Here is a 25,707-nt window from a genome sequence, read left to right as displayed (position 1 = left end):
ATTTGCATGCAATATGTAATCTCATTTTATTATTACTATAATTTTAATTTTAATTTCATTAAAAAAATTTGGGGAGCAGAAGTCGTTTTCCATTGACATGGATGTCTCTTTTTTTATTTTTGGCCACGAGATACATGTATCTGTTTTAACATTAAAACGTCAATCATTTACTTTAGCAATAACAAACTCTTTAAAAGGAAAAAAATTATAGATATTAACACTATGTTTGGATTGAGATTGAGAGAAAATTTGGAGAGAAGAAAATAGAGGGGGAAAATAGAAGGAGGAAAAAAGTGAAGAAATAATATTATCTTTTCTTATATTTGGATAGGCAGAACCCATTTTAATAGTTTTTACATTTTGAGAGGATTAGTTTCTAGTTATCTAGATGCTACTTTTTTTGGGGGGGGGGAAAGATGAGAAAAAATGCATGATATTTACAATTACAAGAATACCTTTATATACATATTGAAAGTTTTCCTCCAAAATCTCTCCAATATTAGGAAGAAAATTTGGGGAGAAAAATATATGAGACCCACACTTTTTTTTCTTATCATTTTTTTCTCTGTGTTTGCTTATCTAATTCAAAAAAAAAAATTCATGTTCTCCTCCATTTTCTCCCCTATTTTTCTCCTCCCCTTAAATTTCTTCCCAACCAAACATAATGTAACTTATTTAAAAACTTGTGTCAGCCTACAAAATATTTTTTTTTCTTTTCAGCACAACAAATATTATGGGACCAAAAAAAATACAAAATTAATGCATTATTAGAAATATCCTTGAGATTTTCCCTTTTAGATGAAAAATCTAACATTATTCTGTTTTACTGCTCAAATTTAAATCAATATGGATAATTGGGTGAGTACATACTAAACAGTGATACAAATACTCTCTCTAATAATAAATATAAGCCAATTCCTAAAAATAGTTTTCTATCAAAATATAGTTGATCTTGGAAGTTTAACTATTTCTTTCTAAATATCATCCTTTTTCTTGTTTACTGTGAGCTGCATAATAGTTTTGAAAACTCTACCGTTAATATAGTTAATAGTGAAAAAAATTGGAAAGAAGAAACATTTCATTAATAATAATTTTAAAATTTAGAATAAATTGCACAAAATTCGTTTAAATTTTAAATAATCTACAAATGATATTATTAACCTTCAAAACCAATGAAAAACCCTCCTGATCATTAATCTTATACTATTTTAAATTTAATTTTTATATGTATATAGCATCAAATTTTGACTTATATACAAATAATTTCCCAAAATTCTAAGTTTTGAGCAGAAAATTTAAACATATGCATAGATACCTACGAGCGCTTGGATTGATTGGCTATAAATTGTTCCAATTTAATCACTAGTCTCATGTTTGAACACCCGACCTGTAGCTGCGATAATTACTTGATGTTTAGTGAGGTTCTCCCATTATGAACTTATTTCGGTGGAGAAATTAGGAAAAAATATGCATAGATGTAATACATATTACATATGTATGGTACGGTGGTTTTGATATGCTGTCTCTAATTCAAAATATAAGAATTAAACAAAAAGTTTATTCTGAAATTTATAATATCGTTTATTCAAAATATATCTATTAATTATATATAAAGAGATTATCAATTAAGATATTGGTCTAATGTACATAATTAAAAATAATAGCTTAAAAAAACTAAGACGTATTTATTAGGATAATTAAACTAATATTCTCAAAATTGGAGGTAGTATGATTTGAACCCTATATTCTTTGGGAGTCTCAGTTCCGTTCAGTAATTTCCACCACTTTTTTTAATGCGTCTACACACCCAATCATCACATCCATACTTTATAGATTTTAATCGATTTTCCGCATAATTCAAGTCCCTATTATATTTAAAAAATCATAATTTTATAAATAAAATAGATATATGAAAAAGAAACATAAGTTACAATTTATAAATCAAAACCAAGTTGAGGGATAAAATGTTGAATAATAATTTAAGGACCAAAAAAGAGAAGATTGAAGTGACGTTTTTGTCTGGATTATCAAGATTAGAAAAAGAACATGGACGCTATATTGAAACCTATCCCAATTGACTGACTTTTGTCGTCTGGTGGCAAGTCATACTAATGTATAACTTACAATCCTGGAAAAAAAAAGTGAATTTGTTTATTTAGATTCTTGACTTAAGATTCTATTTAGAATAGTTTATAAGTAGTTTTTTAGTTGTGATTTATGAAATACGAGATAAATATATGAAAATCTCAACTTATATAAAATGTGTTTATAAATAATTTTAATTCTGATGACAAACATGACTTAAATATACTTCTCGCATTATCATGTGAGGGGAAGAAATTAATTAGATGTTGAGAAGAAAAATTCCTAAAAAATTATTGACTAAAAAATTAATTGTTAAAAGGTATAGGAAATTTGTTTAAGCCTTTAAGGATACAGAGCAACCTATGTTGAAACTCTTCTTCACTTATATACAAATTTGTCTTGTTTGGATACATTTTTGTGTGAAAAGCAACTTCTGAAAGCCAAACTCACATTTAGCATTTTGTAAGGTGTTTGGATTAACTTTTGGTTAATTTTGCTTATGCGACAAAAGTTATTTTTTGTAAGTATGATTGCAAAAGTATTTGAAATTTACTTATGATTTATGCAAAAATAACTTTTTAGAATCAAGACATTTTTGTTCTTATATTTTTATTTTCCTTATACTTTTCTTTGCATATTCTTTGTGCTTCCCAACCAGTTTTTAGCTATTTATTCTTAATAATTTTTAAATAAAAATAATTTGTAACATATTTTTTATAATGTTTTTATTTTTTAATATTATTTTTCATGTTGTATTTACATAAACGGTACAAAGTATATCATCTAATTTATTATATAATATTATTTCGTTTAAAAATTTTCATATTACTATGATTTCTAATTCAAATATATTTTATTCATTAAATATAGCTTTTTCCTTATCATTATCATATTTTTAATAATTTTTTATTATTAATAAAATTCATACCTATTTTTGTCATTCTACAAACTAAACTTACTTATCTAATCATAATCCAAAATACTTTCCTACTTTACAAACTAATTTTTATAAAAGCTAATCCAAACATAAATTACATTAATCAATCTGACTTTTACCCAATCTACTTTTCTAAAAGTCATATTGAAAATAAGTTATTTTGTTACCGCTAATCCAAACAGACCATTTAACCATATGCAAAACAAAAAATCTTTGCACCTAACTGAAAATATGTTGTATATAACTAGAAAAAGTTAGATCTACTAAAAATGAGTTGCATTAGTTCAAAACCTGAACTTTTAAAATACCTTTGCGTAATTAATTTTTTTAATAAGACGCTTCCAATGAATTTTATCCTTTAAACATAAAAGTAATGATTTTTGACCAAATCTACTTTTCTAAAAGTCATATTGAAAATAAGTTATTTTGTACTGCTAATCCAAACAGACCATTTAACCATATGCAAAACAAAAAATCTTTGCACCTAACTGAAAATATGTTGTATATAACTAGAAAAAAGTTACATCTACTAAAAATGAGTTGCATTAGTTCAAAACCTGAACTTTTAAAATACCTTTGCGTAATTAATTTTTTAATAAGACGCTTCCAATGAATTTTATCCTTTAAACATAAAAGTAATGATTTTTTGACCAAAAAAAACACAAAAATAATGATTAAAAATCGGACTAAACCGGATGGTCAGACCAGTCCGGCCGATTACAAGAATACTTTCTAGCTTGTTCCACGTGATTGGCCCGCCTTGCCATTTTGAGCTATTTTGAGCCGCTTTAAGCGAACGTTGGAATTAGAAGCCAACGTAAAACTAGAAACAAGGAACGCTTTGCAAAATACAGATGGCCTGAGTTTGTTACACACTTGTGTGGGTGGGGGAAAAAACTAATAGACTATCCCAAATCGAAGAAGAAGAAAGGAAAAAAGGGAAATCAAAGGAGAAGATGAAAGAAGATAGCATAGGAGAGATGTGATGGCCTGAAGGTGGAGGGATGAGATCTGAAAGGAAAATGTTCGCCCGAAGGTGTAAAATTGGTGGGAGTGAAAAGTAGCTGAGTGCTGTAAAAGTAAGTCATCATTTAATGTCAGCTACCACCACACCACATTTATCCAGGTATCATCTTTTTGTTTTAGGTTTTCTTATTTCTCATTTGTCATTTTATTTGTATTATTTATTTGAATATGTTGATATTTTATTTTTATGTAAAATGATTAACATAAAGTCATGTATATTTAGTACTCTTCCGGTCCTTAATATAAGATCCAATTATTGAGTTGATTTTAATCCTAAATATAAGACTCATTTCTCATAGTTATCAATTTTCTCTAAATTATCTCTATAGATATTCTCCCAACCATAATCAAGTAGAAGAGGAACATGGGGTATCAAGAAAGATGACTATGGTATTTTAGAAAAAACGTGTCACATTTCTTATAATTAACTAACTTACCTAACTTCATTAATCTAATCAAATTAGTTAAATGGGTCTTATATTAAGAATAGGAAGAATATATTATTTTCAAGAGTAAAATACATTGACTACCCTTCAGTTATACCTTAATTACATGAACCTCCCCTATATTTTGAAAACATATAGTTTAGTCCAATATGTTAACACCGTTAAGAATATTCTCAAAAGATTCTAAAAACATAATTTTTAATTAAAATTTATATTAAAATAAATTTTATTTACTATTTTACCCCATTCTAATCAATCCCCAAAATTTATATTAAACTACATTTTATTTTATTTTTCCTTATTTTTATTTTCTTATTTTTACAAATAGTTATTTGCTTAATGTTTCCAATCTAAACTTAATGTGTTTATAAATGTTTGTAGAAAAAATATGTTTAATAATTTTAAATTATAGATTCAAATGACTTACACAATCTATTAAACTTACATAGTTTATACTATATAGTGAGTAAAAATATGCGTTTGATATATATTTTTAACCATTTAAAAAAATAAAATAAAGAAATTTAAAATATGATGAAAAATTAAAATTATAAAATTTTAGAATAAATTCAAAATTAATAAATTTTATCATATATTAAAAAGTTTGAAAATTCATGTATTAAAAGCAGTTCTTGGTTGCATAGTCTTTTTAGGAATATAAGTGTTTAATTAATTCTCATGATAAAAAGGGGTATTTTGGTAAAAAAAAGAGTTTAAAAAGTTAAAATTAACGGTTAACTAACAGTTTGAATAGATGAAAATAAAATATCAATTATATAAGGCAGGTTAGCGTAACCTGTATTTTAATTTTAAGAGAAGTCTATATGGGTTTTCAAAATAGAAGGGATGTCTATGTAATTAAGGTAAAACTGAGGGGTGGTTAGAGTATTTTACTCTATTTTCAATGATTCTCTCAGCTGTGAGGTATATATATTAATATTATTTGAGTTTGTTAATTCATTATAAAATTGAGATATTTATTTTTTTTCTTTTTTCTTTAAAGAATTTGATGTTTAAGTTGATATAGATCTATATTATCTTATAGTTATATAATATTATTTATATTTATTATCATGTTACTGGTTCAATCATGATTCGCTGTTTTTTTTAATTCAACATCTGGTCCGGCTTTTAAAATATTAAATAAAAGTTTTGACTCCAATGAACATCTTACTTTATCTAGTTAAATAATACTCCTCCGATCCTTCATGTAGGATCCAATTGTTGAGTTAGTTTTGGTCCTAAATATAAGACCCATTTTTCATATTTATCAATTTTTTCTAAATTACCCATCTGGACACTCTCTTAACTATAACCAAGTAGGAGAGAAAGAAAGGGTATTAAGAAAGATGATTATGGTATTTTAGATGAGTAGTCTTTTTTTTTTTGACCAGCAAATGAGTGGTCAATTTTATAATATTAGTATAAAATATAAAACTTGTTGTTAACTCAATTATAAAATTTCACAAAATAAAATACATGGAAAGGCCCCCTCAATCGATTAACGAAAACTAATAATGAGAAGTAATAATGTTTATTCCACAAAAGGGAAAAGCACACAATAGAGAGAAGTGTCTCTATTGGTGGAATCTCCATACACTATCTTAAGGGACTGTACTTTTATGTTATGAGATTATCAATATGATTATCGGGGTGTTTGGCAATTGTTGAAAAAGGACTTTTAAACCTTAAACCATAGAGTGGGCTTTAAAGTATCCAAACACCTTAAGTTTTTAAGCCTCACAAATCAAGGTTTTGGAGAAAGCAAAAATTTTTGTTTTTGGGACTAAAAAACTGGTTACTAGAGTAATTATTATGAATGTCAGAAGAAATTTGAACAAAAATGCCCTTCAAAATTCAAATTGAAATAAAAAACTGGCCTTATCTCCTTGCTGTTTCCTCGCCCTTCAAATTATTAAGTAGTTTAATAACTAATAAATTGTTTTAATATGTGTTTATTCAATTTTGTAAAAAAAAGAAAAGATCATGGAATTTCATATTTATAACCTTTAAGATAAAATAATTTTTGGAAAAATTAGTAAAAAAAATCCCTATTTGAAATTTTAATTGGCCAGAAGGACCTCAAATTGTGCAAGTGCAAGTATGATCCGCTGTGTGCAAGATTTTTTTTTAACCAATTTTCCCATAATTTTTTTTCATTTCTATAAGGAAAAAAGTTATTTTTAATTTTTTTTAATCTTATATTTTATAAATATATATATTCGCGTACTAACAACTAATTAATTATTTTTTCATATTGCATTTATTATATTGGCAAAAAAATTATTAACAAATTTATTACTTCAAATAAAATTATAAATTAAAATCTATCTTTTATGTAATTATTATATTAACTTATATATTTTTTAGTAATTTGTATATAAAAAAGTGTTTCTGATAATAACTAATCAAATAATTTCAGTATATAAAAAAGTGTTTCTGATAATAAGTAACCAAATAATTTCATAGTCTCATTTTATCAAAATCACTTTTTTTTTACAAATTTATTCTTTCAAAATTTATTTTTAAAATCACTTTTTTTCTCAGAAGTTATTTTCAAATCATAGTTTGGATTTTATCCAAACATCTTTGTAGATTCATTCAAGTTATTTGTTGGCAAAAAATGCAAATCATTTATATTTCATAAATAATATCTCTTATTTTTAAACTGGAAATAATGTGTGAAAAATATTCAACTTTTTTACTTAATTTTTTGTTTTGAAGATTTGTTTCACTGCCTAAGCACCCAATAGTCCTTTCTTTGGCCCGATTAATACAGGAACTTGGTTGATTCAAATCAATATTTCGACATCTAATATAAGATAAAAACAACTTATCTTATTTAATATTTTGAACATTGACAAACCATATTAGGAAAAACTAACTTCTCAGGTCAACCCAACCTTCTTTAACAATTATGTATAATTATAACCTATAATTATAAGTATTATTATTCTGAGGGCTAGAGCTCATGGACATGAGAAAAAACCCGGCGGCCCTTAAATGTGAATTGGGCTCAAAAATGTGAATTCAGGGTTGAAATCAATTATCATTACAGTCGACACAAGATTATAAGTTTAGAATCTTATTAGCAGACGGTCTATAAATAATTTTGTAAACATTTTCTGAATATGAATACATACTTTGGTCTTAACGAGGTCCTAAGACCCAACTCCCCTAGGTTTTTTTTTTTTTAAAAAAAATCATTTACCATTACTTATTATGTAATACTATCTCTAATTCTTAATATAAGATCTTGTTTGATTTTTATTTTAATTTTAAATATAAGACCCAATCCACTTTGTCTCTCATATTTATTTATTTTTTTTTCAAAATAATTTTTCTGATAATAATAGTTTTAACCAATAAACCTGATTAGCAGCAAATAATAAATTACTAGATTTTTTTTTTTTTGAATACAGAAGAGGGCTAAGGCCCTAAAACAGCAAATAAACTGACAGTGGTGGAATCTAATCCCAAGCAATCATTAGCAACCCCTTAAGAACAGCCCATTGCTCTGCTTCAAACGCACTACAAATGCTGAGGCTATGAGAAAATCCCACAACCAGCTCGGTTTCTAGAAGGAGACATCACTCTATCAACATTTAATTTAACCCAATTCAAGGGTTGATGTTGCCATGCATGCCGTGGGGAGTTGGACAATTGAACAAAGTCAATATTCTGCAAATGAACAAAACTTTTTCCAGTTTTGAGTAATATATCAGATGTGAGCCTCTCCTCCGGCAGATTCCTCCTTTTCCTCATCAGCCTACGGGTATTAGCAGCAGTTCTCAGCTATTGTTCCCTGCTAAGGGCAGGTTTCTACACGTTACTCATTCGTCTGCCACTCTTCCTTTTGGTGGGGAGTTAAGACAATTTAACAAAGTCAATTTTCTGCAAATGAACAAAACTTTTTTCAGTTTCGAGTAATAGAAAAAGAGCCATCTGCAGTAGCATTTCAAGAAAGAGCATCCTCACCAGCTTCAAGCATTGGAGGTAGCATGCAAATAATTCTTGGTAAGATTTCACTGGGAATGATAGGAGCTAGGCACTGGAAGTCCCAAGCACCAAAATTAGCCGAGTCAGCAACTTTACTTTGCTCTTCTTCCAAAGTCAGAGGTTTTCTACACACCGATTTTAAAGACTTATCAGGGAGGAGCCATTGAACAGTGAAGATATGAACTGATTTCCCATTTCTAATTGTCCACTTCATTCAATAACTAAGTATTCTTCCGGTTCTTAATATAAGACCCATTTAACTAATTTGATTAGATTAAGGAAGTTAGGTAAGTTAGTTAATTATAAGAAATGTGACACATTTTTCTTAAAATACCATAATCATCTTTCTTAATACCCTATCTTCCTCTTCTACTTGATTATGGTTGAGGGAGTATTCATAGGGGTAATTTAGAGAAAATTGATAAATATGACAAATGAGTCTTATATTTAGGACCAAAGCCAACTCAACAATTGGGTCCTATATTAAGGATCGGAGGAGTAATAATATAAGTTCTACCCAATTCAGATGAGAAATAAAACGTGTAAAAAAATATTGGTTACAAAAATCTCAGAAAGTGTTTGTTTAATATTTATTAATTATCATAATTGCTATAATGCTATTCATTTGTTCAATATTTATCAACCATCAATTGTGCTTCATAAAATTATCACTTCACCCTTGTGCTTCAAAAAATTCATTTAGTAATTTAGACATTTAAAAGGAAAAAAATGAAAAACATTATGTGTAGATCATAGTGAAAGGGACTTTAGCTGTTTAAGCACGAGTTCTTGAGTCCGAGTCCGAGTCCGAGTCTATGTGAATGCAAAAACATCTTTGGAAAAGTAACCCAAATTGGGCCTAACTTTGCTCGAATCTAACCTAGTCAAATACCCATATAAAAGGAAAACAAGAAGGATGCCAAAGGTGTTCTTTAGGACAGTCAAGCATATGATCCTTAATCTTATAAAGATATACTTAATTATGTTTATAGAGTTGTAATTCATAAAGCATAATAGCATTATACAATATATATGATCAACATAAGGCTTAATGATATTGTAGTTATGAATTATCAATTATGCCGCTATAAGTTTGACAAATTTTTTTAAAGGCATGCTCCTTTAAGTTACTAGAGTGCTTTAGGCTTGTTACTACCAAAACCATCAATACTAAAGCTTACCTGAAGTTACAGCTTTTGTTTCTTAATGACCACTCATCTTCTTAGAACTGTCACCTGATGCATGTGGATTAGATGCTTCTACCAAAAACATACAGTTAAGAAGAAGATGAGAAAGAGGAAGCCATAGCTAAACCCAAAGAAAAATAAATCCTTGAACCAAACCAACTATATGCTCATCCAAAAGGTCCAAGGTATCAAATAGCATATGAATGTAATTTGCAAAGGCGTAATTTTTTTCACAGTTTAACATGTAAGTCACATAGAAAAATTGAATCAAAGCCATTACAGTTATGTCATACCTTGATTTTTGTCCTTCATACATTCCTTCTCTATAATGGCACGTCATCATCAGTGCCAGGAAAATATGAGCAAGGAACTAAAGGAAACTCCAATCAGAAAGCATAATGGCATCCCCTAATGCACAAATTTTGACTAGTTATCTTAATTTCAAGGAGTACATGTAGAAATTTCTCCTTTCATATGGGAGGAAAGAAGCAAAAGACTGATGATATATTAAGTATGAACTAATGGAAAATGAAGAACATTTGAAAATTTTTATGGCAAACTACAATACCCCGATTAAAACTTAACATGTAGCCCAAAGAATCAGAATACAAACAAACAAACAACCAACCACCTCTACAAGATTTTTAACACTAAACCCTTTTACCATTTATTAACAAGATCCATATAAACAACAGATATTCTGTATTATGTTACAACTTTCATCTGATATTAAGCCACACCCAAGCAGTATAAATTGATAGTGCATATTTACTCCAACAAAAAGCACAAGAGGTAACTCAACTTATATTTGTTTCTAACATAGATGGTGTCAAAAAAGACTACATCGCAAAAGATTTTTCAGACGTTGATGACGTTGATCCTCACCAATATCTACTGTGCAAAAGAAGTTTGAATTCATACCGTGCATCTGCACCCAAAAATCAAGTAGAAGCTTGGCATCCCCTGACTCCAGGCCCCAATTCAGACCAACCACGATTTTGTATTCAGCGAACTGTCTAGCCATTGCAGCAAAATACTTTCTTGTTTGCTCACCGACAGCTTAAGTTCGTAAAAGCTTATGATTACATTCCTTCACAAAACTATGCATTACCTGTTTTCCATCAAGCATTCTTTTTACATACTTGCTTGCTTTACAATCAGTCAGAACAAGATCTTCAACCAGTTGAATTTTCAGCATCTTGCTTGTTCTGTCGGGCATGTGGTCGATTGAATGATTTGCCATGCTCTCTTTCTGTTCCATACCTGGAACAAGCAAATTTTGCATTTATAAATTCTCATGCTTAGGTAGGCCCCCTAAATAGTGATGAACCTGAAAATTCTAGGGTGCATAGAGCTTTTTGGATGCGCTTGCAAAACTGATGAAACTAAGCAACCAAAGGTGAGAGAGGAGAGGAATTACAAGAGTGAGGTACGTCTAGTGCTCTGATCTGATGGAATTTCTATAGGGAGGAGAGGAATTCTAGGCGTCATTTTGGTGATAGATGCTAGTGTGTGTGAGCATGTTCCATCAAGCTCATGTAAAGCCATAAAAACAAAAGAAACCACCAGTTACAACAAAAGTAATAAATAAATAAGTAAAAAATATGACTTGAAAAAAAAAAAAAAATCTTAAATCCAAACATCACTACAGCCAAACTTTTTTCCCCTGAAAAAAACACATTGGCCACCCTTGTCCATCATGAACACCAGTAACACAAAATATGGAGTAGAGTGACAAACCTTCTTTTATCATTTCAAGAGACCTTGATGAATACCTTGTCGATAAGATTCTTTGCCTCATCATTCTCACCATTTTCCAAAAGAGGTATAATAAGTGTTTCAAAAGTTATAGCATTAGGTACGCATCCATTCTCTTTCATTTTATAGAGCAAGGCCTTTGCCTCATCATATAAACGCTCTGTACAAAGTCCTTTGATCATAGCATTATATGCTTGGACATTCAAAGGATAACCATTAACCAAAAGAAGCTGGAAAATCTGTTGCGCATCACTTAATCTGTTACCCTTACACAAACCATCAATAAGTATGGTATATGTGTAAGTATCAGGCCCAATTCCTTGGTTGACAATTTGCTTAAATAATGCAATTGCTTGGTCAAGATGTTGACTTTTGCACAATCCATCTAATAAAATACTGTAAAATATTATATCAGGAGTATGGCCACTAACATGCATCTCATAAATAACATCTTGCACATCAGAGATTCTGCCTGACTTGAACAAACCGTCGATAAGAGAACTATAGATGATAGTATTGGGAGTCAAGCTTTTATGACGCATTTCTTTAAAGAGATTCACGGCATCATCCACCATCTTGATTTTACAAAGTCCATTAATCATAATGCTATAAGTAATAATATATCATATGTGAGCCTCTCCTCGGGCAGATTCTTACTTTTTCTCCTCAGCCTACGGGATATTAGCAACAGTTCTCAGCTATTGTTCCCTCCTAAGGGCAGGTTTTTACACGTTACTCATTCGTCTGCCACTCTTCGTTTTGATGGGGAGTTAAGACAATTTAACAAAGTCAATTTTCTGCAAACGAACAAGACTTTTTTCAGTTTCGAGTAATAGAAAAAGAGCCATCTGCAGTAGCACTCCAAGAAAGAGCATCCTCACCCGCTTCAAGCATTGGAGGTAGCATGGAAATAAGTGTTGGTAAAATTCCACTGGGAATGATAGGAGCTAGGCACTGGAAGTCCCAAGCACCAAAATTAGTCGAGTCAGCAACTTTATTTTGCTCTTCTTCCAAAGTCAGAGGTCTTCTACACACGGATTTTAAAGACTTATCAGGAAGAAGCCATTGAACCGTGAGGAAATGAACTGATTTCCCATTTCTAATTGTCCATTTCATTCAATAACTAACTAACAATATAAGTTCTACCCAATTCGGTTGAGAAACAAAAGCGTAAAAAGATAGTGCTTACAAAAATCTCAGAAAGTGTTTGCATAATATTTATCAATTATCATAATTGCTATTCATTTGTTCAATATTTATCAACCATCAATTGTGCTTCATAAAATTATCAGTTCACCCTTGTGCTTTATAAAATTATCGAGTAATTTAGATATTTAAAAGGACAAAAAGAAAAAGAAAAACAAAAGCCGTTGATCATAGTGAAAGGGACTTTAGCTGTTTAAGCACGAGTTCTTGAGTTCGAGTCCGAGTCTATGTGAAGGCAAAAAAGGTCTTTGGAAAAGTTACCCAAATTGGGCCTAACTTTGCTCGAATCTAACCTAATCAAATACCCATATAAAAGGAAAAACACAAGAAGGATGCCAAAGGTGTTATTTAGGATAGTCAAGCATATGATCCTTAAACTTATAAAGATAAGTAAAGCCCATACAGCTAATTAATTATCTCTATAGAGTTGTAATTCATAAAGTATAATAGCATTATATAATATATATGATCAACATAAGGCTTACTTAATGACCACTCATCTTCTTAGAACTGTCACTTCATGCTCATGGATTAGATGCTTCTACCAAAAACAAACAGTTAAGAAGAAGATAAGAAAGAGGAAGCCACAGCTAAACCCAAAGAAAAATAAATCCTTGAACCAACCCAACGATATGCTCATCCAAAAGGTCCAAGGTATCAAATAGCATATGAATGTAATTTATAAAGGCCTAATTTTTTTTCACAGTTTAACATGCAAGTCACATATAAAAATTGAATCAAAGCCATTACAGTTGTCATACCTTGATTTTTTTCCTTCATACATTTCTTCTCTACAATGGCATGTCATCATCAGTGCCAGGAAAATATGAGCAAGGAACTAAAGGAAACTCCAATCAGAAAGCATAATGGCATCCCCTAATGCACAAATTTTGACTAGTTATCTTAATTTCAAGGAGTACATGTAGAAATTTCTCCTTTCATATAGGAGGAAAGAAGCAAAAGACTGATGATATATTAAGTATGAACTAATGGAAAATGAAGAACATTCGAAAATTTTTATGGCAAAATACAACACCCTGATTAAAACTAAACATGTAGCCCAGAGAATCAGAACTACAATACAACCAACCAACCAAACACCTCTACAAGATCTTTAACACTAAACCCTTTTACCATTTATGAACAAGATCCATATAAATAACAGATATTCTTTATTATGTTACAACTTTCACCTGATATTAAGCCACACCCAAGCAGTATAAATTGATAGCGCATATTTACTCCAACAAAAAGCGCAAGAGGTAGCTTAACTTATATTTGTTTCTGACATAGATGGTGTCAAAAAAGACTACATCACAAAAGATTTTTCAGACGTTGATCCTCACCAATATCTATTGCACAAAAGAAGTTTGAATTCATACTGCGCATCTGCACCCAAAAACCAGGTAGAAGCTTGGCATCCCCTGACTCCAGGCCCCAGTTCAGACCAACCACGGTTTTGTATTGAGCAAACTGTCTAGCCATTGCAGCAAAAAATTTTCTTGTTTGCTCACCGACAGCTTAAGCTGGTAAAAGCTCATGATTACATTCCTTCACAAAACTATGCATTACCCATTTTCCATCAAGCCTTCTTTTTACATGCTTGCTTGCTTTACAATCAGTCTTAGAACAAGACCTTCGACCAGTTGAATTCTCAGCATCTTGCTTGTTCTCTCAGGCATGTGGTCGACTGAATGATTTGCCATGCTCTCTTTCTGTTCCATACCTGGAACAAGCAAATTTTGCATTTATAAATTCTCGTGCTTAAGTAGGCCTCTTAAATAGTGATGACCCTGAAAAATTCTAGGGTGCATAGAGCTTTTTGGATGCGCTTGCAAAAATGATGAAACTAAGCAACCAAAGGTGAGAGAGGAGAGGAATTACAAGAGTGAGGTATGTCTAGTGCTCTGATCTGATGGAATTACTATAGGGAGAAGAGGAATTCTAGGCGTCATTTTGGTGATAGATGCTAGTGTGTGTGAGCATGTTCCATCAAGCTCATGTAAAGACATAAAAACAAAAGAAACCACCAGTTACAACAAAAGTAATAAATAAATAAGTAAACATATGACTTGAAAAAAAAAAAAAATCTTCAATCCAAACATCACTACAGCCAAACTTTTTCCCCTAAAAAAACACATTGGCCAACCTTTTCTATCATGACCAGCAGCAACACAGAATATGGAGTACAGTGACAAACCTTCTTTTATCATTTCAAGAGACCTTGCTGAATAATTTGTCGACAAGATTCTTTGCCTCATCATTCTCACCTTTTTCCAAAAGAGGTATAATAAGTGTTTCAAAAGTTATAGCATCAGGTAAGCATCCATTCTCTTTCATTTTATAGAGCAAGGCCTTTGCCTCATCATATAAACCCTCTTTACAAAGTCCTTTGATCATAGCAGTATATGCTTGGACATTCAAAGGATAACCATTACCCAAAAGAAGCTGAAAAATCTGTTGCGCATCACTTAATCTCTTACCCTCACACAAACCATCAATAAGTATGGTATATGTGGAAGTATCAGGCCGAATTCCTTGGTTAACAATTTGCTTAAATAATGCAATTGCTTGGTCAAGATGTTGGCTTTTGCGCAATCCATCTAATAAAATATTGTAAAATATTATATCAGGCGTATGGCCACTAACATGCATCTCATAAATAAGATCTTGCACATCACAGATTTTGCCTGACTTGAACAAACCGTCGATAAGGGAACTATAGTAGTATTGGGAGTCAAGCTTTTATGACGCATTTCTTTAAAGAGATTCACGGCATCATCCACCATCTTGATTTTACAAAGTCCATTAATCATAATGCTATAACTAATAGTATCAGGAGCCAAACCACTATTGACCATCTTCTTGAGTAATTCTCTTGACTCACCAACATTATTGATCAAACAGTAACCATCCATTAAAGAGTTGTAAGTAACATGATTAGGCATTGTACCATACTTCATCATCATAGCAACAAAAGCTTCAGCTTTAGTCATACTTCCTTCCTTACAAAATGCATCGACCAATATGCTAAAAGTATACACATTAGGGTTGGTGCCCTTACGTATCATTTCATTGAACAGTTTTGTAGCTTCTGCCTTTTTACCCATGACACAAAAACCATATATCAAAGAGCTGTAGGTTACAACATTAGGAGATATTCCGTGATCAATAATTTCATGAAATAAATCACAAGCTTCAGTTATGAGTCTTTCCCTGCAAAGGCCATCAATAATCGTACTATACATAACTAAGTTAGGCTTAACTGGCCCTCTCGCCATTTTTTTGAGTAATTTAACAGCAGCTCTTGTTTTTCCAGCCTTACAGAGTCCATTGATCAGTGTGCCATAGCTAATTGCATTTAACTGAAATCCTTTTGCTATCAGATCATCATAAAAATCCAAGGCCTTTCCAACGTCATTATTGATGCAAAGGCCCTTCATCAGTGTGGTCAAAGAAATCGTATCTGGCTGACAGCCCATCTTAAGAATCTTGCCTAAGGCAGAGAAAGCAGAAGCCATTTGACCCAAATGGCAGTAACTATTAATCAAGATGTTCAGCGTTACCAGAGTTGGCGTGAATCCCTTAGATTCCGCTTGTGCAAAAAGGGAGATAACGGTTCGATGATGTTTCAACTTTGCAAGAGCTACTAGGATCTTATTAATTTGTATTATCGAGGGTTGGGGGCGCACATGAAGCAAGAGATTAAAAGAAGAGACGGCCTCTTCAATATTATGAGCATTTGTCGAATTGGAATGGAAACAGAAATAGAGAGTCGAGACATGTGAGGGAGGAAGAAGGAAGGGAGACGTAGAAGCTGCAGAAAACAGAGGAAATCGGGAGAAGAAATACCGCGAAGGAGCTCTGCAAAATGACATATTCAGTTGCATTCAGAAATTCAGATTCTTCAACAGAGTCTTCCACTAAGAATTGGGCGGTCGACGAGGAGGGGGAAGCCTATTCCTTTTATTTATTTATTATAAGTTATTTTCTTACCTCAATTTATTGCAGCTTAATTTGAAGAATGTTCTCATTTGGTTTCAATTTTTTCTGCCATCGATAATTTGGTTTCAATTTTAATCGCATTCATATATGAAAATTATTATTATTATTTATTTACGTATCACTTTTAAAATATTCAAGTAAAACAAGGCATTTTATTATTTATATCTCACTCCAAAAAAATTATTATTTGTATCATTTTTATTTCATTCAAAAAAGAAAAATGGGGGTGAGGTTTATTGAGATGGATGTCTCTATTTTTTACTTTTAGCCATGGGATATATGTGTCTATTTTAACATTAAAATTTCAATCAAAAGTAAGATTATATAAGTTAAATAAATTATTTAATTATAACTTATATTATATGATCTATCTAAAATATTTGAGTGTATAATTAGATTATATATTTATGATATATTAGTTTATGATTTAAGAAAATTAGTTTGGAAAAAAAAATAAGTAAATAATTTTTTTAATTTTTTTAATCTTTTTAAATTAGTTGACTGGATTTTATATTAAGGATTCAAGGTAATATAATTGATAGTTTACTTTAGCAATAGTCAAGTATAAATAACAAAACAACTCTTAAGAACAAGAAAATTATTAGACATAGGTAACTTATTTAAACACTTGTATCAACCTCATTTTTTTTTCAACACAATATTATGGGACCGGAAAAATACAACAGCAATACATTATTACAAAATAGTAATGAGATCTTTTTTTTTACATTATTCTGTTGGGAAAATGACATATAAAGAAACCTAAAAATGTGAAATGCCAAAATAAGAAGCTTAGAAAATGTATTGACAAATTGGGAAGTGTTGCCTGATAGGAGATGATGCAAATGTTGATCAATTACCAAAAGCCCTTGTACGACCCAAAAAAGCAACATTTTTGGTGGAGCTATAAAAAGTGTGGCGGGAGCTAGAGGAAAAAGTTGGAAGAGACCATGAACGTAGGAGCATGAACATGTGAAGCAAGAGCTGAATGAAGTAAGCAAGTGATGTTAGTATTCAGTGACTATATTCTTCTTCTCTTTCTTTTCTACATCTCCTTTATGCGTTGGTTCATGTTCTTGTTCCCTTTGGATGGGAATGTTGTCGATGTGGGGCTGGTTTTGAGGTGGAGATGGTGGTGAAGTAAGGAGATGGTGTGGGTATATAGAACCTATGGGGAAGGACTGTGATCAGAGGGTGAATGCATAGGGGAAGCAAAAACACTAAGGGAGAGGGGTTTGATGGTGTTACAAATGGGTCAGAGTTATTAGTATTAGATAAAGGCACAATATTGAAGGGGGATTCGAATAATAGAATGGATTGATTATGAGAAAACGAAGCATGAGTGTGGACAGGAAAGAAATGAGTGTTTTATTGCCAATTTTAGGCATAAATGTGTCAAACCCTAATCTGGTTGTGTAAGTTGATGATGATGGTATTATATTGGTGAAATTGAAGTGATAAGCTAAATGTTAAGCCAGTAACTTTTTCCTTTGTGTAGTTAAGGGTCACACTAGGTTCCCATCTTCTCAACCACATTATGTAGTGCACCCCACAATCCCTCTTGTAGACACAACAATATCAACACAGTTAGTTAAAACCTCTGGCATGTTCATTTATCACATAGAATTCGAAATTAACAAGACTGACAGGTTATTCTGCTGGGAAACTTTTACAAATATCATTTTAGACATTGGCTTTTTTCCAACCAGTCCTAGCTTGACCAAGTCCAATATAATATTGAACCTCTTCCTCTGCAAAAAGATTTAGGTGTGGTTCACCATGTTTCAGGACCAACATAGAAAGTTGAATGATTTTACAAGTTCAAAAACTAGGTTCTTACACATTCATCTACAGCCATTTCCACTGAGTCATTGATGACAACCTTCTTCTAATGATTCCCTCAGGCTCTCTCACATGCTGCGTCTCAAACACGTGACCTTGCAACTGAGACCATTCCTCCATGCCAGCAGGCCACGCGAGACACAAGCGATGACAACCTTCTTCTTCTTCTTCTTCTTTTTGTCCTTAGCTCCGAAATGGTCACTCATGGAGTCTAATATGTGGAAATCCAATGTGTTGGGTTGAATGGCAACGCAAAACTAGTGTTGGCCAATAAGAGCAGGACCAATTATGAATTCACATTCACCTAAGTTATAGCCAACAAACTCATGAAGAAAGAGCTTCCTATATTTTTAAACTTTCTAGGTTGGGTCATGTGCCATCATATTCTGCATGACATAAAATTGTTAATCCATTAATAGAGAATAAGTCATTTCCAATTCCATTGCTGTCATTGATATTTGAATTTGGAATTAAGTAACCTTATCATGAAATCCACATTGAAGATGTGCCTCTTCCCTGGCCACAACTTTGTCTTCATGTCCTCCATCACTGCCTTGCACACCAAATTAAACACCTACATTGCACAGTGAAAACATCATTCTTACACAATAATCTTACCAAATATTATCAAACATAAGCATGGGTGTAGAGACAGAGCATTTAAAAATACCCTGTTATTTACTCTATTCACTCCACTCAGGAAAAATAGCTGTTGTCGGTCTATATCTTCATCAAACATTTTAATGACAATCCTGCAAATATTGTCACATGTTAGTAACAGAAAGTATGGTGTTGGGGACATCATCATTTGTCATCCCCATATAGTTTATTGTCATTTTCAATTCGATTGCTGTCATTATTAGTACACACCATGTCATTTAAAACTCAGGCTAACCAGGGATATACCTACTTTCCCTCCTCCTCATTCTTGGGTCTATAGGATATTAAAGTGAAAAAAATGTCCCTTTCCTCCTTTGGCTTCTTCATCCTTGAAGCTGCCTGGAACTCCATCCACAAAGATTTAATTGTTGAACTCTTTGCCCTTGTTGACCTCCTCAGTTCAGTGGATTTTCTAGGTCTTGCTTCCTCCCCACTGTCACTGCTCTCCCGTTCTCGATCCAACAGCAAAGGAAGATTGGTAGGGGTTGCAATTTTTACATGTGTGTCTTCCTCACCCTTATCATCTGAATCCTCAACCTCCTTATCATCATCTTCCGCCTTTTCAACCACATAACCATGACTTACTTCCATGTCATCATGGTCATCTTTCTCCTCATCAACCACATAATCATGACTTTCTTTCCTGTCATCATGGTCATCTTCCTCCTCATCCTCGTCCTCATCGTTGTCATCATCACCTCTACGACCATCACGGTCATCCTCATCTTCCACTTCCTCAACCATGTAAGCATGACCTCCTTCCCTATCATGAAAGTCATGTTCTTCTTTATCCTCATCGTTCTTGTCATCTCCTTTGCTGCCATCATTCTTGTAACATCCTAAATATTAAAAATATATATTAATTAAATAATATAAAATAATATTTTATTATAAAATAATAATGCTTTATTATTTATAAAAAAAATCAAAGCATTCAGCTTTTCCACCGAATTTGGTGGAAAAGCTGATGCCATTTGAGAGGAAGAAGAATTATGGGGGGAAGACCATTGACAGAAGGAAGAAAATGGGAAGAGGCATTTATAAAGGAGAAGAATTTTGGGGAGGTCATTTATTGAAGGTAGAAAATTTGGGGAGGACAGTTGGCAATTTGAAGAAGAAAAAGAGGGAGTGATAGCAGGGAATGGAAAGAGAGAGTGAGAGGCGTAGAAGGAGAGATCGAGAGAAAAGAAGAGAACTGTTAGCATTTCGAAGAGCAATACAAGTGTTGGGAGATCATTTAGGTACATAAAAACACTTCTCTCTATTAAATTTTCTTTATGAATATTTCCTATATATTTAGAGCTTTATATTAGTAGTATCATTATAATGTTTGGAGAAAATTTTGTGATTTGGGTATAGAGTAAGTATTGAGTTTCGAAAATATTTGACCGTAGAAATTTAAAGATTTATTATTAAGAAATTTTAACCAGTTTAGATTTGTCCATTTATTACCTATGGTATTTAAAATCAAATTTATGTTGTTGAAAAATCTGTCATTTATTATATATATCAAATTTATACCGATTAAAACTAAGTTAAATAATTTATTTGGATTGTTTGATATATTATTGAAATTTTAATTGGTTTATATTTGTTTATTGATTGTTTTGAGAATTTTAAACTAAGATTTTAGTTGGAAAATGTATTATTCAAGATATATAGAATGTTTTTACAGATTAAATTTAAGTTAAATAACTTATTTGGGTTACTTAATATATTATTGATATTTTAATCCATTTAAAATGTAAAATAGGTTAAGACTACATTATTAGAAAAAATTTGAAACTGGAAACTTAAGTTATAAATTGAGATGCTTATAATATTAGATAAAAACAATATTTTATAAATATTTATAATTTAAATGAGTTATTTGGGTAGAAAAAAATTGTTATTTGAAGTAAAAAATTTTGGATAGTAAATATATGTATAAATATTAATAATAATAAATTCTATGTAATTTAAGTTAATTATTTGTATGTATATTAAATTGTATCTATATTATTTGTAGATTATCTTGTATTTCGGAGTTTGTAATTTGTGCTCTTATTTCTCAAGCTGTGAGGTTAAGCTTGGAGTAAAGGTAACCGGGGTTAATTTATTTTATATACACGTTTTGGATTGTAAGGTATTTATTATGTTTTTATTTTCTTAAGTTAATTTGTAAAAGTATGCCTGTGAATAAAATATATATTTTATTATATAACAAATTTTGGTGAAGTGGAAAGTATGTTGATTTAATTATGTTTGAGTTGTGTTTTATTGGGAATTATGTTTTCTTGGATTATTGAATTTAATATACTAATATTATGTTATTAAATGAAATGAAAATGTGTTATACTTTGTTTGAAATTATATCATCTTACTTTGAAGATTATGATATTTTGATTTATATTGTGACTATGCATGGGGTTCATATGTGGAGGATAATTGTTCTTAAAGCCTGCACGGCATGCCTACACTACGAATCCCAGTATTTGGCCTTTTTGTTAGACCCTGTAGTTCTTCCCCTTTTTTAGCCCAGAATTGAGAACGAACTCTTGGGTAGACACCTCTTATACCATAGTCCATTCTTGGGCAGTGTAGGTACAAGAGGGGACCCGTTACTTGATGTGAGTAAGGTGACCTTTGGCCGGGTTACTCAGCACAGAAAGCCCGGGCCCTTGTCAAAGAGTCATAAGGAGGAGCAAGGTGATAGGAGAGCATATTTTATTGTGTTGTTGCATATATGTACTTTTATATGAATTGTGTTGTGGATGGTGAGATATACTCCTTTTATGTGATTGTATCTATTAAAGTATCATTTATTTCTTAAACTATATTTAAGCACTACTTCACCAACTTGCCATCCTACTTGTATATGTTATAAATTAATACTTGGTTACTGGGACTTGACGTCTCACCCCGCTATTCCTCAATGCTTTTTAGGAGAGCCATCTAGTTTGGCTTGGCGTGAAGGAAAGCAACCAGAGGCATAGGCGAGCATAGCCTAGTAGTCCTCTTTTGGTTTAGGCATGTAATGTTATATATATTGCCATCTTAGGACTCACGACTGTGTTGACATATACTTTCTTTTGTTTGGATGACTGTATTTGATGGAATACTGTTAAAATGGGTGAAGGCTATAAGACTCTACTGTATGTGATACTCTTATGTGTATGACTTGTGGGCTGGGTTGAGCACCCTATGTTTCTTGTGCCCTAAGTCTTTATGGGATGAATGTTATATTGGGCTTGTGGGCGGTTACTGTGCCATGAGTCCTTGTCTTACATTTTGTTAAACTCATAGGTGTTTTATGTATCCTGAGCCACTTGGGATGTTTTCGGAATAAGCCAAATTCTTTATAACCATGATAGTATTTTAATGCTCTAACTCAATTCTTTTTCTGCCATAGTTATCATTTTAAAAATGGTTTTATAATTATGTATTAAGAAGAGGCCTTTTCAACTCTCATCAAGTTTCTCATCTCCACTTCCCGCTGCAACCTCTCTTGCAATCTCCTCCACCACTCGGTCAACGTGCTCAACTTCTTTAGCAACATTACCACCTGTATCACGAGCTGTTTGACCCCCTTCTTTAGCGGTGGCATTCTCATTTCCCATCCCCTTCACTTTGGCGTTCAATCCAATCTGCACTTTTATTAGCTCATCATCAAGAGCCTTCATCAACATCCTCTGGCTTTCTTCAAGCTTCTTCATGAAACGAGCCTTCAACTCCTTCAACGCTTGCATACACAATAAATGAAGATATCAAACAAATTAATCACTGTTATCATTGTCAGTATCTGACTAGTCATTTGCTAATCAAGTCTTGTCATCTTAAGGATCAACTTTGCTAATACCCTTAAGCTCAGGTTAGCTAAATTTTCTAAATTCTCACATACCAGATCTAAAGACTGCAGCATTGAACTGTCATCATCCCTTGTTGAGTAAATCTCACTGCCATTGGTTCCATACAATATTTCCATGCTGCTACCTCTCTCTTTCTCCACCCTCTCCTTTATCTTCTCCTCGGTTCAATATTCAATGGGGCTTGTTGAACCCTGGTCAATAGTTTTCCCCAGGGGGAAACACTCAGCAAAATAGAGCTGTAAAACCAAATAAATATAGGTCATTGATAAAGCCTAAATTTTATATATTTTATTTCACATTAATTTATGATTTAAATGATAATTTTGAGCTTAATTGGATTTTTATGCATTATTAGATTAATTGGTTAATTTTTGGATTTTTCATAAAAATTGAGATTTTGGATTAAAAATTTAAATATTTTGTGATTTCCTATTTTTGACTTGGAATTAATCTTTTTCTGTTTCTTTGGAAACAAGTCTCATATTTTTAGAAAGTTTTGCAATTTCTTGTCTAATTTTTGTGCATATCTAATATTTAATTTTGATATAGATTATATTATATTTGGATATAATCTAATTAATGAATACACTTAAATTCTTGTAAGTAATAAAGAGCATATAAGAAATCCAATGGTACAAGATTGTTTCTTGGAATTTAAGCACAATCCAATGGCTAATATCAAGTGAGTCAATTAATTACTAGGGATGTTCAAATTGTTCCGTCCCAGTCCTGATCATTTTGGGACGGGACGGGACAGGACAAAAAAATCTTCAGGACGGGACAAAATACTGTGCGGGATGGGACGGGACATGGGACAAGGTTGTCCTATCCCGGGGTATATAATTTTAAAAAACAATTTGCAAAGAAAATAAAATACAAAGAATTTTATAGATGCCCTAAATGACTGTTCCATTCTGTCTCCCTCTTGGTCTCGGCCTCTCCAGATCCTTGCCTTCGTCTCCTCCTGCTTAGTCTCCTTCTCACCAGACGCCAGTTACTGATTGCTGTGAGTACTCTCCTTGCCGTGACCGTCGCCGCACTATGACCTTCTTGCCTTCACTCTGCTCTGTTCGAGATGCTCACTCCCTCGAACAGCAGCGATAGGGCTCCTCATTCACCCCGCCGTCACCCACAGTTTACCCCGCCGTCACCCTCGCCTTTGAGTTTTCCCTGGTAGGTCTCGACAGTCGACCCAGCTCCGTCATTCAAGCTCGTTTGAACAGCAGCGAGTAGCCCTCACTGATTCCACCATCGCCCTTACCCACAGAGTCCCTTGTTGCCCTTGCCTTCAACTCTCCCCATGTACAGGCTGTAGGGGAGCCAGCTCCTTCGTTCTGACAGCATTGCGCAGTAACCCCTCAAACCCTGCCATCAACCTTTGACTCAATCATCGAGTGAAGTGATCTCTCTTCTCCTCCACTACGAGTCATCGTCTAAAACCTAAATCATCATCTCAGCATTTCGTAGGCTCGCAGGTGAAAGCTTCCTCTGGTTTTCCATACACTAATTCTTTTTTTTGGTACAAGTCTGGATGAAATGTGATGTTGAAGAATTAAAACACAATTATTGTTATTTGCCACCGATTCTCATGTTCAAACCTATTCGCCGAATTCAATTTGAAAGAGGCAGGGGAATTAATTATTAATACTCAATATTGATTGCTGGTCATGATTCTTGCCCTTGTATCCCGCATCGCCCTAAATCTAAAGGCTAGAAGGATAGTGGGGGGGTGGGAGAGGCATGGGACATGACGGGACACGGGAAAAAAATCCCGTCCCATCACTATTCACTGGGACGGGACCAAGACGGCCCGTCCCGATCCCATCTCATCTCGTGAATACCCCTATTAATTACTAATGGAATTGAGCTTTGGATCCAAGAAAATTTCTTTTTCTCCCATTAAAAATAATCCCTCCAGACACGCCTAATATCTAAAGTCACCGATCATGTTGAGGCCTTTCGATCAAAAAGGAATTATTCAACCTCTTCACTCTTACGCAGTGCCCACGTACTTCCATCCTTCACATGTCAGACAACCCATCAGCAATTGAATAACCATTTTTCTCTCACATTCATCTATTCCCTTGAGGCGATTCAATTTCCATCTTCACATCATCATCACCTTTCATCGATTCATAGCTGTGGCATCTAATAATTTTGGAGAAGGCAATTTGATGAAAGCTTAAGCTTGCTAGGAAGATAACTTGGGAGAAGTATGGAGGAGGCTTGAGCTTTAGGCGAGCACTTGAAGACTACAAGGAAATGATATTCCATTTATTGTTTTAATTCAAAGACTTGAGATTATTTAGTTTTAAATAATTTTAAGTTGTATTTTTTGTGAAACAATTTAGTTCTAAATTGTCATTTTTATTCTTGGATTGGATTGATATTTGGATTTTATTTGTGCTGAAACACTTGCTGGAATTTATATTTATGAAGCTTTGTATTGTTAATTGAATTTATAATTGAGTTTTCATTATGAATTTAATTATCAATGTGGTTTCAATTGCAAAACTTGGGTTCTTCTGCCTCTTAATTGTTTGATTAAGTTAGTTAATTGTCCGATTGTTTAATTGGATAATTTCAAACATAATTTTTAGAATCAATTTGAATTATTTTCATTGGTTTTAATAAACTTAATTAACCAACCTTGTACCGTTATGAGTTCTCTAATAGTTTAAGGGTTTTTGAAATTGAGGGTTCCCTTT

General features: G+C 32.4%; 5 protein-coding genes across 5 annotated transcripts in view; all 5 read right to left on the bottom strand.

The window, feature by feature from the left end:
- Positions 1 to 10,849: 10,849 nt before the first annotated feature.
- LOC114758458 (putative pentatricopeptide repeat-containing protein At1g12700, mitochondrial) overlaps positions 10,850 to 25,707 on the bottom strand; it is a 38,577-nt gene continuing 23,719 nt past the window's right edge. The window contains exon 2 of the mRNA XM_028947500.1: positions 10,850 to 10,943. The gene's annotated coding sequence lies outside the window, so the exon portion shown is untranslated. The remainder of the gene's footprint in view (positions 10,944 to 25,707) is intronic.
- Positions 11,435 to 15,356, bottom strand: LOC114758450 (pentatricopeptide repeat-containing protein At1g62910-like). The gene is made up of 2 exons (XM_028947482.1): positions 14,868 to 15,356; positions 11,435 to 12,013 (listed from the first exon to the last, which is right to left on the bottom strand). Exons 1-2 carry the CDS (start codon positions 15,297 to 15,299, stop codon positions 11,435 to 11,437), a joined length of 1,011 nt encoding a protein of 336 aa, XP_028803315.1. The 5' UTR covers positions 15,300 to 15,356.
- Positions 14,318 to 25,707, bottom strand: part of LOC114758457 (pentatricopeptide repeat-containing protein At1g62670, mitochondrial-like) — a 53,752-nt gene continuing 42,362 nt past the window's right edge. The window contains exon 2 of the mRNA XM_028947494.1: positions 14,318 to 14,370. The gene's annotated coding sequence lies outside the window, so the exon portion shown is untranslated. The remainder of the gene's footprint in view (positions 14,371 to 25,707) is intronic.
- Positions 15,368 to 18,697, bottom strand: LOC114758449 (pentatricopeptide repeat-containing protein At1g12775, mitochondrial-like; the record flags this gene model as incomplete). Its single annotated transcript, XM_028947481.1, has 3 exons — positions 18,587 to 18,697; positions 18,297 to 18,400; positions 15,368 to 16,508 (listed from the first exon to the last, which is right to left on the bottom strand). Coding segments are annotated over exons 1-3 (1,356 nt in total), but the record flags the coding sequence as incomplete, so codon positions are not given.
- LOC114758448 (nonsense-mediated mRNA decay protein 2-like) lies at positions 18,871 to 19,895 on the bottom strand. Its single transcript, XM_028947480.1, has 4 exons — positions 19,402 to 19,895; positions 19,162 to 19,243; positions 18,971 to 19,065; positions 18,871 to 18,877 (listed from the first exon to the last, which is right to left on the bottom strand). The coding sequence occupies exons 1-4, from the start codon at positions 19,893 to 19,895 to the stop codon at positions 18,871 to 18,873; spliced, it is 678 nt and encodes a 225-aa protein (XP_028803313.1).

The sequence above is a fragment of the Neltuma alba genome, unplaced genomic scaffold (assembly GCF_004799145.2).
Source record: "Neltuma alba isolate B1F8T4 unplaced genomic scaffold, ASM479914v2 tig00010701_pilon, whole genome shotgun sequence".
Taxonomy (NCBI): Eukaryota; Viridiplantae; Streptophyta; class Magnoliopsida; order Fabales; family Fabaceae; genus Neltuma; species Neltuma alba.
Note: the sequence above shows the minus strand (reverse complement) of the source record. Positions and strands in the feature narration are given on the sequence as shown.

What these genes read in the sequence shown, in the direction of transcription:
- LOC114758448 (XM_028947480.1), bottom strand. Translation starts at nt 19,895, where the DNA reads ATGGTTGAGGAAGTGGAAGATGAGGATGACCGTGATGGTCGTAGAGGT. An exon ending in AAGAATGAGGAGGAGGGAAA is followed by an intron (nt 19,244 to 19,401) that starts GTAGGTATATCC and finishes CAATATTTGCAG; the next exon opens with GATTGTCATTAAAATGTTTG. An exon ending in TGAATAGAGTAAATAACAGG is followed by an intron (nt 19,066 to 19,161) that starts GTATTTTTAAAT and finishes TGTGCAATGTAG; the next exon opens with GTGTTTAATTTGGTGTGCAA.
- LOC114758450 (XM_028947482.1), bottom strand. Translation starts at nt 15,299, where the DNA reads ATGCATGTTAGTGGCCATACGCCTGATATAATATTTTACAATATTTTA. An exon ending in TCGACAAATTATTCAGCAAG is followed by an intron (nt 12,014 to 14,867) that starts GTCTCTTGAAAT and finishes TGTAAAATCAAG; the next exon opens with ATGGTGGATGATGCCGTGAA.